Raw genomic sequence first — 18,452 nt, forward strand, 5'->3', positions numbered from 1 at the left:
ATCATGCCAGGAAAACATGCCCCAAACCATAACACTGCCCCCACCAGCTTGAAGGGTTGTACTCATGCATGTGGGGTGCATGCTATCATGCTGTTTCCGCCAAATTCTCACTCTGCCATCTGCATGATGCAACTGGAAACGTGATTCATTGGACCATATGACTTTTTTTCTAATGCTCGAATGTCCAATCCTTGTGTTCCTGTGTGAATTGGAGACGTTTTATCTTGGTAACTGCAGACAGCAAAGGTGATCGAACAGGCCTTGGGCTTCCATATCCCATATGATGCAGTGTACGACTAATTTGCCTACAAACATCAGGTGGTCATAATAATCTGGCCACTCAATAATATATATCCCACGTTCAAAGGCTGTTAAATCGCATTGTTTACCGATATCTTCAGAAAAAATCACTTCTACTGTCGTGGTAAACAACCTGTTTCCCTATTTATAATGGTCTGGCCCTCTAGCAACTTCAGCGCAAAATTATAGCTAATTTGCCTACAAACGTCCGATGGTCATAATAATCTGGCCACTGAGTATGTATATACACACATACACACAACACACATACATATATATATCATTGGGCAAATCAGAATGAGTGTCACAGAGCTGCAACAATACTGTGGTAAATTAGCATGAGAGAAATTTCCTAGAGAACACCTTGTTGTTATTATTTATTGTAATCCTCACCTGAGTGTATGTTTTATTGATTTTCAGAGAGAGAGAGAAAGGGAGAGAGAGAGAGAGAACTATTGATGTGAGAGAGAAACATTGATTGGTTGCCTCTGGCAGGTGCCTTGATGGGGGATCAAACCCACAACCTAGGTATGCGCCCTGACCAGGAATCGAAATCGAGACCTTTTGGTGTATGGGACAACACTCAACCAACTGAGCCATACAGCCAGGGCACTGGTTACATTTTTTAAAAAAATATATTTTATTGATTTTCCACAGAGAGGAAGGGAGAGGGACAGAGAGCCAGAAACATCAATGAGCGAGAAACATCGATCAGCTGCCTCCTGCACACCCCCCACTGGGGGTATGCCCGCAACCAAGGTACATGCCCTTGACCGGAATCGAACCTGGGACCCTTGAGTCCGCAGGCTGACGCTCCATCCACTGAGCCAAACTGGTCAGGGCTGGTTACATTTTTTGACCTCAAATTGTATGGGCCCTTGTAATAATAGCTAGTGTTGCCTCTTTATTCTTGGTCTCTATGATTGCCTCTCTGACAAATAGTGTATAGTCCATAATCTTTCCAGTGTCTTCTCACCCCGATGTTTCATAACTCAGTGGCTCTGTCTTAGAGTTGTTCTGCATTTGCTTGCTCATCCACGGTGACCTTGTTTGAGCCCTGTTTAGTTTATTTGTTGCCTGACAATACATACCAAGCCTTACAGGGACCATTGACTTTATATACATTCAATTTATTGACTTTAGTCATCACTGTTGCCTTATAGACCCAAAAAGCACCCCAAAAGGTGTACACCAAGGCCGCCCCTAAAAGGTGAATGCCCTTTTCACTGAAGGAGAAGAAGGGCATTTCAGGGCTGTGGAGGTTCAACCTTCCTATTCCTCATCCAGCCTCCCCCTTCGGCCATGATTTTTCTTTCTTTTTCTTTTTTTTTTTTTTCAGTACCCAGCATTGATCTTACAGATAATCACAGATTGCAGCAATGTAACCCTGAGAATTCAGGTTAGTTTGTCTGCTTGTGACTGTCATCACACACTCTCTTTTTTTCAGTTTGCTTGGATGTGGTATAGAGTTTATCACTGATTAAAAAATTAAAATCAGGTCTGCAATTGCAGAAAACATTGAATAAATTTATATCCAAGAAGATAAGTATCCCTATTATGAAATCTCCTCACATCTGTTAACTCCTACTGAATAGTGGGTGACCTCAGTATAGTGAGTTACAAAATGATAAATAACTTATATTGAATATTATAGGCATAATATCAAGGAAATGTATAAAAACTTTATCTACAAATATACCAGGGATTACCCATTACCATCTCAGAGTCTATTAAACTAATACAGTAGAAAAATGTATTTTACCATGACCTAAAAAATTTAAAACACGGTCCTTAGATCTGCTTAAAAAAAAAAAAAGCACTGGATTAGGAATCAAAAGATCTGATATCTATTTTGACCCAACTACCAGGAAACCTTGGGCAAATCCATCCTGTCTGTGAGCCTCTCTCGTCCATCTCGCATCTCTGACAAAAGGTAAGAAGATCCTGCACTTAAGGTAAAACGGCAGCCTCTTTCCCTGGTGGAGCCTACTTCACTCCTGGGCTAGTTGCCCCATGCACATCCGGCCCAGCAATTAGGTGTGTGTCCACGAAGAGTTCGTTGTGATTGTTGCCAGGGTCCTTGTAATTACTTAATGCAATACAAAATTTGTAAATTGATGAAATGAAAATATAAAAGGGCAGTTTTATGTCTCTGACAAATAAGTTAAAAGCTATGGGGACTTGGTTAAGGTGACTGTTACTAATGAAACATACAGATGTATTAAGTGTGGGCTAGGTATTTGTATAAGACTGGACACAGCATTTAGAAGGTTTCACTTCACAGGCATTTTGGACTCTTATCAGTATGAGGCCATTTTACACAAAATTAAAGACAGGAAGTTTTTGTATTTACAGGGATGGGTTGAATTTGGAATGCGAATTTGCTTGAGGGCCAGCTTGTGGTACATCTTCATAGGTACTTATTTTTTAAGTTTTTGCTTCCTTCTGTTTTGCTCATTCCCTCTTATGGGTGTGGAGTGGCACTGCTTCATATTCCTCTTATGCCAACGGTACTATTCTTTGGGGTCCCACCTGGTAAATTTGAGGCCTCTGACTCCCAAGTTTCGCAGGCGCAAAGATTTTATATTTGTCTTCTTGCCTAAAAAGCCTGTCAAAATAGCATTTCAATATTTTCCAATCAGGAAAAAATTTCAGGGCAATTGCTTACTTCTCCAGGGCCCTACTTTCCCTTAGAGCTTGGCCTGCTAATCTCTCTTTACTTTTTCAGCTCTTTGATGATACTTAAATTATATTCCAACAAAATACTTTGTTTTCAGCAGGAGGGTTTTTCTTTATAACCTGGCCCACATCACATGCTATAGACTTTCCACAAACCACTTATTTATGATTCTTGCCGAAAACTAAACTGGCTTTTGAAGTGGACACGCCCCTCCGGAAGAGGTTGGTACCGGGAAAGGCTTAGATTGCCATAACAAACTGCTCCTAAAGTAAAACTAAAGTCACGGGGCTCCTTTGCATTACCTGGTTCTGCCACCAACATGCTAAAAGACCTTATTTTTTAGGTGCCCAAACTATTGGTAGGCAATGATTTTATTTCACTTCTATTTCGTGATTCTTTTTCTTACCTTGTCAGTATTTTGAGAAAGCTAAATTTATATGTATCATCTAATACAGTACTTTCCAGTAAAACTTCATATGATGACAGAAATGTCCATGTGGGACTATTATACACTTGATATGTAGCCAGTGGGATTGAGAAACTGAATTTTTAAGTAATTTTGTTCTAATTAATTTAAATAGCTGCATGTGGCTAGTGCCTTGCCATATTGGGCAGTGCAGATTCTCAAACTTCTGTCTGATACTTCAGGACAAATATTAGTTATATAAGAAGGCTTCATAAAAATACTTTTGTAACCATGGTAGTACCCCAAACAATCCAACTTATTTGTTTTTGGTCTTTGTTGTGATACTCTGATGAGGGCATACATAGAGTGAGGGACACAAAAGGTCAAGAAATTTTGCCTTTTTGAGATTACAGGATGGATCATTTATTAATCTATTGATCCCTTAACAGCTATCACCTGAACATCTAGCACATCCCAGGCACTTGGCATTGGGCCTCAGGAGGAAAGCAAAACAAGGGTCCTGCTCTTGTGAAGTGTGCAGTCTAGTTGGGGAAACACACAGGAAACATACAATATATACAATTAATATACAGTTTTATATTAAACAATTTTAAATCAATGAACATCTCCATACTTTCTTTTTCTGGATATTTTTAATTTGGGAAAGCGTCCAAGTCCAAGGTTCTCAAAAGCTTACTAAAGGCTTAGTAATCAACTCTTGGGCAATTATGTCACTCTAACAATATCTCACTTCAACAAGGCAAATAAACTGTGGGTGTTTGTATTAGCTAAGTAAAGAGTTTCTGTTTGTTTTGTAGTTTACTGTTTGGCCCATTCAGTTGGGAGACCAAACAACATATAAGGTTAATGGAAAAAACTTTTCTCTGAAGTCACAGATTTATCAAATTATTGATATTTTTGCCCATGTAAAGGAGCTTAGAAACAATCTAGACCAACCCCTCATTTTACAAATGAGTAAAGAAGCCTAAAAAACAAATTTATTGGACATGAATATGCACTTGCTGTCCTAGCCCCAGGTTTCAAGAATCCTTCACCAGTGTTCTATCGACCATATCACACCAACTTCAAAGTAATCCAAATTGTTCTGATTTCTCAAAGTTCCTAGTCAATTCATTTTCTGGAATCAATTAATTTGAGATTTTAATGTTTTCATGACAACAAAAATTTAGTACAAATTCATGAACTTGACATTCAGATCTCACATGTCTCACCATACATCCTTCCATATTCCAGGGTCTACACACATTGTTTTTCCAACTCTGAGCTCCCACCAGAATGCACGTCCTCCTATACCTGCTTACTTACCGTCAATGCCTACTGAAAGACTACATCTTGCATGAGAACTGTCTTCAAACCTAACCAGAAGAGGACAACAGCTCTTTGTATTTCTCCTGAGGATTTTGGACTCTGCCTTATACTGCAGTAGGAATGACTGCACTGGGTGTAAGAAACTTGGGAACCGGTGCCACATAGTTCTTACTTTTTTAGCTCTTGTCCCTCCTTGCAATCAATAAATATTTAAACTAAAATAAACGTCCATGGAGGCTAAAATTTTCCATAAGGTTTTTTTTGAGGCAGTTGCCAAGTGTTTGAAAAAGCCAGGATAGGGAGACAGACATGAGTGGGATGAAAAAGACTCAGATTGCTTTATAGAGAACCTTGGTGTCAGGACATTTTGTCTTTTCTGGGTGATTTTTCTTTTATTTTTAAAATTCCTAATCTATTCAGTGTAATCGGCCCAGATATTATATATATATTTTACTCGTAGTGTAAAAACCTACAGAGATAAATTTAAGAGCTTTAGGAAACATTAGAGAAAACAAGAAAATAAAATACTTTCCTGGATGCATTTTGTTGCAATTTAATTTCTCCTTCAATTTTCATAAATAAATGTACCGATAAAAAAAGATCAGAAACATAAAAATCCACTTTATCATTTACCAGTTCAAAGTAAAAAACAACAAAGGAATTTCACCAATTGACAATCCTCTGCAAAGCTCTTAAGCAAGGCCCAAATTTCATTGAAAACTTTCCTCAAGACCACTGTAATCTGACCACACCCATATTTTAATACTGCTTCTGATAAGTTGTTATGGTTCTGTATTTTCTCTACTTTGCTGTAAACCTCTCAAGCTCTTCCTATGAAAACTGGGTTAGGTGGCCGAACCTGGTGAATGATTATCAATGAAAACCGCATAAAGTGCTGTGGAATGGAGATGAAAAAAAAAAAAAATCAATTGTGTTCTCCTAAAACTAATGATGACAGTAGGGAAGGAAAAAAGGTCATGAGTAAAGCCCAGCAAAAGCACAAAGGTACAGAGTCAGCATCCTCGGCGGGAGAAGCCGGCGGGCTGGCTCCAGAACCCTCCGGGTTCGGCTGCAAGGAGAAGGGCACGAATAGCTGCTCCTGCGAAAGAGTGTGCGTGTGTCAGCGCACGAATCTCTCACACCGCCCGCAGGGTCTGGGCACTCGTCACAACCCTTGACCGCCTGGTCAGCAAACAACAGCTGATCTGGCACCCTCCCACTCCTAGACTGTCCACGCCTACAAACAGCCGCTAATTTCGGGCAGACCGGAAGCCCTTTTGCCCCGGCTCGCGGGTCTACTAACTAGGCCGGTCAGCACCGGAAGCTCTTCTGCCCCGATCTTTGGGCGCGTCAGCGCCGGCCGCACAGGCGCAGTGGAGCTCAGGTCGAGTTGTGGGAGGGGAAAAGGAAGAGGTGGAGGGGGGCGGGGCCGTCCCAGAAGATGGCGGAGGCGGGGGTGAGTTGGGGTCCACCTGCGAAGCGCCAGTGCCTCGGTGCTGAGGAAAGTGGTCTGAGGAAGTGGGTGGCCTTCGGGAAGAGGAAGTGCTGGTGATTTTGCATCCTAGGAACCCTGCTGGCAAGTGCGGGAGCCAGGACTGCGGATGGGGCCTGAAGGGCGAGGGGTTCCGCTCACCTGAAGAAGGGTCGGCGAGGTCCGGACGGGGACGGCGGGGTCGGGGAGAGGTCATCTGAGAGGCCGAGGCTCCCCCGACAGTGGGAGAGGGTTGGAGAGGAAAGAAGGCTGGAGGACGGCGGGATGGGCGACCCTGGAGATCTGATGAGGGTGGAGGTCGGCGAGCTGTCCAGCATAGAGCTGTCAGGACTTGGGAGGCTGGTAACCAGAGAGACTCAGGCTCGGGAGGGTGGTGGATCCCCAAAGGTGGCTATGGCAGTGAGTTTAGAATCCACAGAAAGCTGTGTTGGTTTGGGTTGAGGAGTGGGACTGTGGCATTGGGTTGGAATTGGAAACCCAGGGAAGTGGTGTGCGGGTATGCCCGAGAACTCTTGTCAAGACCGAGAAGTCGTTGGTGAGAACTATCACCCTGGGGTTTAAGAGCTGGTCAGTGGGGATCAGCAATGCGGAAAAGGAACAATAACAGAGTGTGGATGACGGGGGGGCAGGGAGGTGGTGCTAAAAAGGTGACCAGGACCCATGCCCAGCTAGTGTGGGAGGAAAAGTTATTGAAGTGTGGTCTTAGCCAGGTAGTCCGGGAAAATGTACCTTGAAGAGCTTGCTGTGTTGCAGGCTGGATGCAGAAATGCTGTAGAAAGCAATGGAGGGACCTGGCGGCTGTGCTGGCCGGGATCCGGGTTGCAGTGCCGCCGAGGATTGCACGAAAGAGAGTCCCAGGCCCGGGTGAGGGGGAGTGAAGGCAGCCGGGCAGTGGCTAGACTGGGCGCTCCAACGTTTGGGTTTGGCCTTGATAGCGAACCACTTTGTGAAAATGAATGAAGAGAATGCGGCTGCTAGTAGGGTTCCCACAGAAAAAAACAATTAGCCAGGTGTTCTTTCTATTTCCACCTTCATTCTTTCTCTGGACATGATGTGTAGTGTGCTTTGAGTTCCCAGTAGATATCTGATATGAAGTGACCAAGCTGTGAATCGTGTACATTTGGGGAACAGGTTGGTTCTTTTTAAACTGGCAAGTGTTGCTTTTCCATATGGTGGGCTGAAAAGAAAAGGATAAAAGGTAATTCAGTAGTTTAGAGACAACTTGTTTTTATTGTTCTTAGAACATTATTCGCCAACCTTTTTAGAGCCTGAGATTTGACATTTAAAAGCAGTAATGGGATGTGAATGCTGCTTGCTTAATAGTTTCTGTGTTCGGGTTTTGATGTTGAGAGGAAAGGTGAGTTTCAGTGACTTCAAGGCAAATGTGTTTCTTCCTGGAAATTTTAGCTTATGACCCACATGTGTGTGCTTATATGTAAGGAGGGCTAAACCTTTTCATTGATTTAAGTGTGTTTTTCCTAATGTTGATGCTTATTCTGTGTTGAGAATGCCATTGTAATTAAGAGAGCAGATGAATAAAAAAGATGTGAGGTAGTAACTTAGTTTTATTATTTATTAGCCTATGTGACCTAAGCACCTGAAGGGACAGGTTCATTGTAGGCAGCAAACATACTGCCTCCTTGGAAAATGAATGGCCTTGTTTGGTTTTAGGGGTTGGCGTAATTGTGAGAATGCAAATGGTTCTTAAGCTCACTAGGAGATTTTTTGATTGTGGGTGTGTTTTCAGTGGCCTGTTGCCTGAAATTGTTTCAGTAGCAAATATCAGCTTTGATCTTCATTCACAAAGCCCAGGATCACTTCTAACCCTCTTTTATTCATCTAGAAGTAATAATATTAATCCACTAACAGGTAGTCATGTGTCTTTTCAGTTTTGATGATTTGTTATTTATCTATCCAAACTATTTGCATCGTGTTGTTCAAGGTAGAATTTTTCATGTCCTGTGGGAGTTTTTTCTTTGTCAGTTATTGAAATAAAAAGCTTATTTTGGTATTAACAGTATTTTTTATCAACATAACTCTAAAAAGTGTTTCTTATGTGGCACTTAACTTTTTTTGTATGGTGTTTGTAGCTGGAGGACATGGAGTGAAATGGGAAGTGCTCTGGACATAGAGTCAGAGTGCTTGGGGCCAATATTAGTGCTTTTTGGTAATAGTTTTATGATCTCAGAAAGTTACTTAGCCTATTTTATTTTATAAAATGGAGATTATCTTGCCTATTTACCAAGGTTATTATTGTTGAGGATCTGTTGAGTTATTATTCTCTAAAGGGTACTTTTGTACCAGAGACTTTTTGCCTGGTCAGCAAATTATTTCTTGAGTGGCCTAAATTTTTCAAATATAGATTATTTTTTAATTTTGGAGAATCAAATTTATCATTGATGTAAGAGTAATATTTAAAGGTGTAGGTACTCTTTGTTTTAAGAAAATAATTTCAACACATAATCAGAAAAACCAAACTTTAAAACAAACAAATTAGGGGATACTTATTACATGAGCTTTCACTTTAAAACAACTAACTATTCCTCTAGTGTGTGGTTAATATTATAAACAACATTCCTTTTTAGTAATTTAAGTGTTCCACAGTAGGGAATGAATGGTCTAGTGGAATTTCTTATTTCTTTGAAGAGTCTGGCCATTTCCAGGAGTTCACTTTACATGTTTATGGTAGCAAGATCCAGTGGAACAGTCTTGATCTTGTCACTTCACTTGCTCACATTGGGTGTCATTTGCTTCTCCAGTAAAATGAGAGAACGGTTAGATCACTGCCTCTTAACTTTTTTTGGTTCGTGGACATTTTGAGTACTTGATATAAATTGTGGAACTTTCTTCCTAGAAAATACACATATGCACAACCTTTCTCCTCCTCCTCCTCCTCCTCGAACTGAAAAATGGTGATGGCTTTTCATCTACTATTGCTGTTTCATTATCCCCTTTCCTCTCCTTCTCCTCCTCCTCCTCCTCCTCCTCTTTCCTCCTCCTTTTTCCTCCTTCCTCCTTCTCCTTCTTTTTGCATTAGGCTCACATATCCCTTGCAAGAGATGATCTCCAATTTCCCTTCCATTTCTTAAATTTTAGGATATTGTGACTCTAAAGCACTTTAACTTTTATTTTTGCCTATAGTAATTATGTACTATTGTATTATTTTGTAGTCACAAAGTTAGATTTTTGGACTTGTAAAAATTAGCTTTAAAAACTCATTCAAATAAACATCAAACAAATGTCATGTTATTTTTAAAGAAAACTTTTGGGGTGAAATAGGAAGCTATAAACCAGCACTACAGGAAAGGTTGAATAAACAGCTGTGGTAGAATAACACAAACCGTTTAGAAAGTCTCAGGCAGCCTTGAAATAGAATGAGGAAAGAGTCTCCAGCAATCATTGGTTCTCAGCGGAGAGCATTGCCTCTCTTGGGGCATATGGAAATGTGTAGGGACATTTTTAATTGTCTCAAATTGGGGAGAGAGCATATAGTGGCGTTTAGTGGGCATGAGCCAGGGAAGTGTTTTTGCAATGCTTAGGGCAGGTCCACACAGCAAGGAGTTGTCCAGCCCCAAATGCCTAAACTCTTTGACAACCCCTGGTGAGTGATTGTGAGATGGGGCCTACCACAACTGAAATAAGTGTTAAAACTAGTTATTTTGCTCTCTTAAAAACATTATTTATTGTACATAAAATATCCTTTGCCATTCATTCCCTTTTGGAAAAAAATGCACGAACATAAGCAAAATGATTTACTAGAGCAGTTTGTATTACTAAAAATATATGTACAGTTCAACCTTGAACAACATGGGTTTGAACTGCATGGGCCCACTTACATGCCGATTTCCCTCCAACCCCCCAATAAATACAATTGGCCCTTGGTACTTCTGCTTTTGTATCCATGAATTCAGCCTACCGTGAATTTCCAATCCATGGTTGGGAATCCACAGATGTGGGGACCAACTGTATGCATTGTTCTATGCCATTTTGTATAAGGAGCTTGAACATCTGTGGATTTTGGTATCTGTGGGCAGCGCTCGAAGATACTGAGAGCCAATTTAGTTAAGTTTTCAGGGCAGGGGCAGAAATTACAGATTTTCAACTGCAAGGGCATCAGCACCCTTTACCCCCTCTCTCCCCCATTGTTCAAGAGTCCACTGAATATTCTTTGTCCTCTAGTAGCTGTTTTAACAGCAAAAGTGGGGCTTTGCTGTGTCTACTGGAAGTTTATGGAGTGAAGAGTCAGCTGTTGGTAATGCAGTATGTTAAGTTGGCAATATGATTTTTTTTAAACATTTGTTTTACTCTTCGATCTAGTACATTTAAATAAAATTTCAAGGTGTTTGTACACTTATTCTCCTGGTCTTTGTGTTATTATATAGTCTCCCCCTTATGTTGGCATTGGTACCTTGAGAATATATTATAGTTGAGATTGTTTTCTAATGTTTACCTGTGAGCAGCAGCTTGAGTTTGGCAAAGAAAGAATTCAGAGCCAAGAGCTCTAGCATAGGAAGTTTATTTAGAAAGTCCCAGAGGTAGAAGAAGTGAGCTAGCTGGGTTGTGCGGACTCAGGAAACAACTTATACAGGCAAAAGAAAGGCCTTGGTGCTTAGGAGGAAGAAAGCAAAGGTACATACCTGAGGGAAAAGAGCGGGCAGGCTCAGGCATGCTCCAAAGAGAGAGCATACTGGGTCCTTTGTCTTAAGGGTTTGCGTCTGTTTTCTAAAGGTGGGCATTTTAGGGGAGCTCTCCGGGGAGGATCTCAGTAGAATATTTATCAGCTTTCCAGGTGTGTCCTTTCAGGATCCTGGTCTCTAGGGTCAGTGCTAGGATAAGGGTTCATTAGTCATTGCATCTGGTCCAAATATCAGTCATTGCGTTGCTTCATCTGTTTTGCTGCTTTTCTGGGCCTGTAGCTGAAACACAACTGAGGCCTAGATATTATCTCTAGTTTGACCAAAACTCTGTTTACGTGGTCAACAGATCCAAGGCGTTGCTTCTGAGATTACTGAGACTGGTCAGAATTTCATTATCCTGAGGGCGTAATGAGTAAGGGAGTGGTCGTGTAAGGGAGAAGGACACAGGTGGGTTAGGGTGCTGGATGAGGCTGGTTTGAGTCAGCCATGTCTCAGTTTCCTCATCCCACTTGCCAAGGAATTTTCCTAGCTTCTTACTATCCTGCCTTAAACCCATCTTTTCAGTCATCCTCGTCTGTAGATCCAGATGCCAAAAGAGAAGCCTGAGGAGTTAGGCTGGAATGGGACTCAAGGTTTAGAGGAAAGAGAAGGGGTTTTGGAATCAGTCAGATGTAAGGAAAAATTCCAGTTCTAATATTGTATGTCAGGTGACCATAAGCAAGTTGCTAAATCTCTTTGACTTAATATCTTCATTTGTAAAATGAGGATGATAACACCTACCTTTAGGATTATTTTGAAGATTAGAGTTACTGTATGTCTGTCATGGAGTAGGCCCTCCATAAATGGGTGCTATATCAGTAGTCATGGTGATGATGATGATGATGATGAAGATGAAGATGAAGAAGAATTCTGTAGCTACTGAACACCTTGCTAAGTGACTAGAACACATGGCATGCCGGCATGCTGCATACTACTGCAAGGAATAGTCTGCAAAACCAAGTCAGGAGATGTTCTGGGCAATTTCAACTGGTGTTTAGAGTCTTTTTTCCCCATGAATCAGCTGTAACATGTACTGTTTTCCCTAGTCGTCTAAGCTGTAGAACTTAGTTATGCTATAGACTAAGAAGGTTTGCGAGGACTAGCTTGAGGACAGAATTCCCCCCTTGAGTGTTGGGCACAGAGCTTTGGGTATGGCAGAGGCTCAATAAAAAAAGTCTGTTCTCTGTGTTTATCATATGACAGTGGTAAGCTGTGAAAGTTGCTGGTACTTACGAATATTCTCATTTTCATGCTGATTATTTCTAAAGTCAGTATCCTTCCCCTCAATTTACACATGGGTTTTATTCCAAAGCTCATTTGTAAGGTAAGTTGGAACTTGGAAGTTCAGAGGAAATATAGTTTAAATTTTGATTACATGCTCAGTTGCCTTTATTTTCTTTTTTAAAAAAATATATTTTATTGAATTTTTACAGAGAGGAAGGGAGAGGGATAGAGAATTAGAAACATCGATGAAAGAGAAACATCGATCAGCTGCCTCCTGCACACCTCCTACTGGGGATGTGCCCGCAACCAAGGTACATGCCCTTGACCGGAATCGAACCTGGGACCTTTCAGTCCATAGGCCGATGCTCTATCCACTGAGCCAAACCAGTTAGGGCTCAGTTGTCTTTCAAAAGGCCTGTTTAACCCAGTGTAGTTTGATTCAAAAAGAGTTAATCCATCTCCAAGTGGCTTATCTCAGTGGTTAGGTTAGAGCATTGGCCCACAGACTAAAGGGTCATGGGTTCGGTTCTGCTCAAGGGTTCGCACCTCAGTTGCATGCTCAATCCCTGGCCCCAGTCAGGGCAACCAGTGCGGGAGGCAACCAGTCGTTGTGTCTCTCTCACATTGATGTTTCTCTCTCTCTGTCTCTCCCCCTCCCTTCCACTGTCTCCAAAAATCAATGGAAAAAAATATCCTCAGGTAAAGATAAACAAACAAATAAACAAAAATAGTTAACCCAGTTTCATTAACCAAATATGCATATGTAGAGCTCCCACTGTGGGCTGGGCAGGCACCGTTCTGGGTACATAGACACACTGGAGACTTAATAGTGAATAAGACCTATATAAAAAGTTTATAATCCATGAAGCAGCTATACCTATTATTAAAAGGTAGCTACTATAAGTATCATCCTAACCTTTTAAATAAACTGCTTTGAGACTCAAAGGAAACATCATTTATGTGCTGACTTCTGATCATGCTCAGGATATGTTATATTGTTGGATGGGATAAAAGTAAGTTAATAAAAATTGTATAGTATTTTCCCATTTAAAAATACAGTTATATTCATAGAAAACACAGAAGGATATGCAACACTTTGGGAAGCTGAGCACCATGGTTAGAATGAGGGTTTTGGAGCCAGACACCATGGATTTGAATCCCAGCTCACCCTCTTATTAGGGGTATAAACTTGGTTAAGTCACTTAACCTCTTTTTTTTGCCTCACCTGTAAAATGGATATAATAATTGCACTTACCTTTTAGGTTACTGTGAGAGTTATATGAGTTACCATATGTCAGGTGCTTAGAGCAGCTCATAGAAAGCCTTAAGTGTTGTCTTAAATATAAAGGAAAGATAACTTTGGTTAGAGTGAACAAATACACCTATTGTACTAGCAAAGATCTAGGTTTTAGGAGTCAGGATCTATATGGATAAAACTCATCAAAATCTAGGTCATTCTTCATTTTCTTAGTTTCCTTTCTTCTGCTTCTACTCCAGCTTTCTCGCCAAAGCTCCCATGCTTGCAGGAAAGGTGGATTGGGCCCAGGCAGGGGTGGGTCACAGCTGTGGCTCTGGAGGGAAGGGTCAGGTCTAGTTTCTGTGCTTGGTGTGTGTGTGTGTGTGTGTGTAGGTGACTGAATGGTGGTCTGCTTTTTTTAAGACACCAGAAATTCAAATATATAAGCATTAGACTTTAAAACATGTCATTATGTTCCCCACTAAAGATTGTCCTCATGAACAAGTCACATTTTATTGATTTTCAGTCAGAGTGTGTTAATTTTTGTAAAGTATAAATTAGTGTATTTTCTGTAAAGTATAAATATTTAGGTAGGAGCAACAGATTTGATCTTCCAGATTCTAATGGAAGTATCCCATATAACCGTTTCTCTGATGTGGAGCAAACTGTTCTTACTATTATTTTAATTTTAAATCTCTTAGGTCACATATTCTATCCTAGTTAAGTGTTAAGTATTGCACTTTTTAAAAATTACATAATTCATATAAAAATGTTTTTAAACCTTTTTTATTTAGTAAGTAACTAATTTAAATAAATATATCAGATTGTTATTTCATTGTTTGTCCTTTTACATTAATTACTATTGAAATCAGGACAATTATATAATCATTTATTAAACCCATACTAATTTTTTTTTTTTTTTTTGTCGTCTCTTGCAGGATTTCTGGTTGGTCCTATTTCAGGGCAAGATGCGGTTCTGTTGAAACGCCAATCTGCTTGATTCACAGACAAGCCATTTCAGCTGGGAAGCCTTTTTTTTTTTTTTTTTTTTTTTTTTTCTGCTGGCCTACTGAACTTATGAAACCATGGCAGAAGGAGAGACAGAGTCACCTGGGCCCAAAAAGCGTGGTCCTTACATCTCATCTGTAACTAGCTGGAGTATAAATTTGATGATTCGAGGAGTAGTGCTGTTTTTTATTGGAGTATTTCTGGCATTAGTGTTAAATTTACTTCAGATTCAGAGAAACGTGACCCTTTTCCCACCTGATGTGATTGCAAGCATCTTTTCTTCAGCATGGTGGGTACCACCGTGCTGTGGCACAGCTTCAGGTATGTGCAGGTTATTTCTGTAATGCTTAGGAAGAAAATGGGGTGAATGAGTGTGGATTTTTTTTTAAAAATTTAACTTTATTGAGGTATAATTTAAATATAATAAATGTGTCTATTTTAAATGAACAATTTGGTGAGTTTAGACAAATGCATGCATTCATGTAACTACCACCACAAATTCTCTTGTGCCCTCTTGCAGTCTACTTCCCAGGCCCAGCCTCAGGCTTCCACTGATCTTTCCATGACTAGGTTATTTTTGCCTGTTATAAAATGTAATGTAAAAGGAATCATAGAGCATATACTCTTTTGTGTCTGATTTCTATCTGTTCCATGTCTTTCAAAAATGTAATCCTAAAAACCTGATTCCCTTAGGGATGAGGCTTTCAGCTTCTTAATTTTTTTCCTATCTTCAACCCATCTCATGTAAGTTTTATTTTAAGTTATTTTGATGATGATCACCACTGTTTGGTTTGAAGGGTGTGGTCTTAAGGGTGTGTTATGGTCTTCTTTTTGAAATAGATAAAAACCTGACAGAATAGTTTTGTTCAAGTTAAAAGCTTCATATTGTATGTTTTGTTTGGTGGACAGTGTATAATGGATAAAGTGGAGCATTTCAGAAGCCTAATTGATGATGCTGATCTGTCATAATGAGTAGCTGTTTAGCTTTTTCTAATGATGAATTCTAATAGATTAATAATATTTTATATAATGAGGTCATGGAAGCCATAATTGTGTAGTAGAAGGGAATTCTGACGAGGGAGAAAATTGCTTTTTTTGAATGTCTGCTTGGTGTCACATACTTAATATACATGAATACTTTACAGTATAATATAGATACTTTTTGACTTACATCCAAAACTGGAGGTTGAAGGGTAAGAAGTTAGGTATAAGGCATTTTGAATGTCCTGGTGAAACTAATTAGACAGTTACATAATTCTGTCACATGAGTGGAAGGGTGTTGTCATGGTGAGGCTTCAGTGTGCTTTATTTATTGATGTCTCACTATTATAACATTCATATCAAAAGAGAAGTTGTAAAGGTGATGGTTCTTAGTTTCCATAGGGTTGTTATTATTCTCTGAGAGAATAGGTGAAATAGTCCAAACAAAGAGAAGACAGCATAAATTATATTTCATTCTCTGTTGTATCATGTAAAAATTCTGAAAAGAGAAAAAGTGTTCCTAACAACTTTTACTAGTTCTTTGTTATTTTCTACCATCATGTAACTGCTGTCTGGCCACCAATAGAAGCTTTTGGTGACTTGGAAGAACATGACTTTTAGGAATAGACAAGGGGAAAGTCAGAGGAGGGAAATAGTTACTGAATGTCTACTAATGTGCCAGGCACATGCTTCCACCCCAAGGACCTGCAGGTCACCTTTGGGAGCATTGTGCCTATTTTGGGGGATGAGGAAGCTGAATGATAAGAGGATATTAAGGGACCCAGGGTTCCAGAGCCAGTGACTGGTGCAGCTAGGTCAATGTCCCAGGCCTCCTTTACTCAGGGTGCCTTTTTCAAAGCCTCCAGCCTCATAAGTGCGACGCTTGAATGGAATGAATGCACTGGCGTGTGTTGCACCTTCTGGGCGTGGGCAGGAGAACTTAACTAAGGTTTTATTGTACCTCTGTTATGGAGAACAGGGTGGTGGGGGCACTTCTGCCACAAACTCACACTTATTAGTAGGAAGGAAATTCTAAACGTTAATACTACATTTCATTCACTTTGTCCCTGCTTTCCTTCCTTTTCCCAGCCACTAGGTTTCTCACACTTACAAACTCAACATCACACCTTTTCATTTGGGGATTTGCATTTCTTGCTTAATTGTTTCTCCTGAAAGCAGTGCATTCTATGAGGCACCCAGACAAAAGAAAGTAGAGGCATTAGGAAATCTAGATTTCAGTCACCTCTGCTACTGGTTTTATTGGGTAAGATATCAGATTTGGAGAAGTTGCCAAAAATGGAAAATGAATTCTTGCATAATTGCTGCCTCCTCCCGCCCCCAATTTTAAGGAAAATATTATAGAAAAATAAATGATGTAAGAAATATCATGTGTATGACTCTGCGTGTGTATGTAGCACGCATGTATTCTGTGTATCTGTTGGTATGCATTTTCAAAGCTCTCTAGGCTCTCACCATCTTAAATCAGAAAAACTGATTATTGTCCTTTGATTTTCCTGTCCAACTAGTATTCACACACTGAGGTTCTCTGCATCCCCATTCTCTACATGTAAGCAGAAGGGTCCCTGGTTATTTCTACCTTTCTGTATAACACATAGGGCTGAGAATTTGCTACTAGGGCTTCTGGAGGGCCAACTAGTAGAGAACTCTGGTAAATTGCTTCTCTATTTTTAGTTTAATGATTAGTGTTTCGAGTTGATTAACTTCTTTATGTGCAGTGCATTAGAATTGGAGTTAGAAAACTCTTCAACATTATTGAGGACCATAATAAAGGAATCTTTCTGAATAATAAATAGAAAAAAAGACAACTATAATTATGTGGGTAAAGTAAGTAGAAAAGTTGACTCAAAAATCACAAGTTACCAGACTGTGTTCATACTTATGAAACTAATGTCTAATTTAAAAAGAAAAAACAAATCTTTCCTGTTTAGCCATGCAGTTAGTTACCCAATTTCTGGAGAGCCCTGCAAGTCTCCTGCCTCTCTCTCTCTTAACTCCCACATCCAGTTTCCAAGTTTTACATCTTTCCTCTGTCTCTTTTTTGGGCAAAGCCCTCAACCACTCTGCTTGGCATTTTCAGGTCTTTTCTTTTTCTGCCTCTAATTTTGTACCATCCTTCAGCCTCCCTCCCTGATGCAGATGTGATGGCATTATATTTCTGGTTCCCCGTATCTGCAGGGTAAAGTCTCTATGATATGGCCCTTGCCTACTTTACCTTCCTCTGAGCTCCCTTTCTGCCTAACCCGGACAGTTTCCAGGTGATACTGGTGTTTTCTGTTCCCAAATGCTTTGGTTAGAAAGCTCTTTTCACATCATTTACCTGCCAAATGCTCCTACTTCAAGGATCACCTCTTCTGTGAAGCTTTCCTGACACCCTAGCTTTCTTGACACCTCTCCGCCCCTCAGCACATGCCAGGAGAAGACTGAGACCTCACTGGCCCTATCAGTGCTATCCCTAAACACATTACTGTATTTAATTGTTGCTTTGGTCACTTTGGGAATGCGGTCATATCTTACTCTTTTTTAAAAAATTTTAAATCTTTATTGTTGAGCATATTACAGATGTCCCCCTTATCCCCCCATGGCCCCCCCTCCAGCCAGTTCTTGCCCGGCCCCAGGCCTTCACCACCCTATTGTCTGTATTCTTAGGTAAAGCATATATGCATATAAGATCTTTGCTTACTCTCTTCCTGCCCTCCCACCCACCTTCCCTCTGAGATTCCTCAGTCTGTTCCATGTTTCCATGCTGATTCTACTTATTCATCAGTTTATTTTGTTCATTAGATTTCTTGTTTGTTTATTTTGATTTTTAGATTCAGTTGTCGAGAGATATGTATTTATTACTATCTTATTGTTCATACTAGAGGCCCAGTGCACAAAAATTTGTGCACCAGCAGCCTAGTCAGGACCTCTAGCCAGGATACCAGGATCTAGTTCTGGCTAGGATCTGATGATTATTGTCTTGTTACATCTGTATTTATACCAGTCGATTTTAATCCTGTAATCCTGTCTTACAAAGGTTAGGGCGTTTCTTATCTCCATTCCTGGGAGTAAAGATTATGTAGCTTAAGCGTGATTGTTTGTAGTTAAAGTGATTAACT

General features: G+C 40.2%; 1 protein-coding gene across 2 annotated transcripts in view; it reads left to right on the forward strand.

Moving 5' to 3' along the window:
• The first annotated feature begins 6,108 nt into the window (after positions 1 to 6,108).
• The window catches only part of INSIG2 (insulin induced gene 2), a 29,344-nt gene continuing 17,000 nt past the window's right edge, over positions 6,109 to 18,452 (forward strand). For both annotated transcript variants that reach the window (XM_014531716.1, XM_005884205.2), the window contains exons 1-2: positions 6,109 to 6,171; positions 14,283 to 14,673. In XM_014531716.1, coding sequence (XP_014387202.1) covers positions 14,430 to 14,673 — 244 coding nt within the window. In that variant the 5' untranslated portion in view covers positions 6,109 to 6,171; positions 14,283 to 14,429. The remainder of the gene's footprint in view (positions 6,172 to 14,282; positions 14,674 to 18,452) is intronic.

The sequence above is a fragment of the Myotis brandtii genome, unplaced genomic scaffold, assembly GCF_000412655.1.
Source record: "Myotis brandtii unplaced genomic scaffold, ASM41265v1 scaffold824, whole genome shotgun sequence".
NCBI lineage: Eukaryota > Metazoa > Chordata > Mammalia > Chiroptera > Vespertilionidae > Myotis > Myotis brandtii.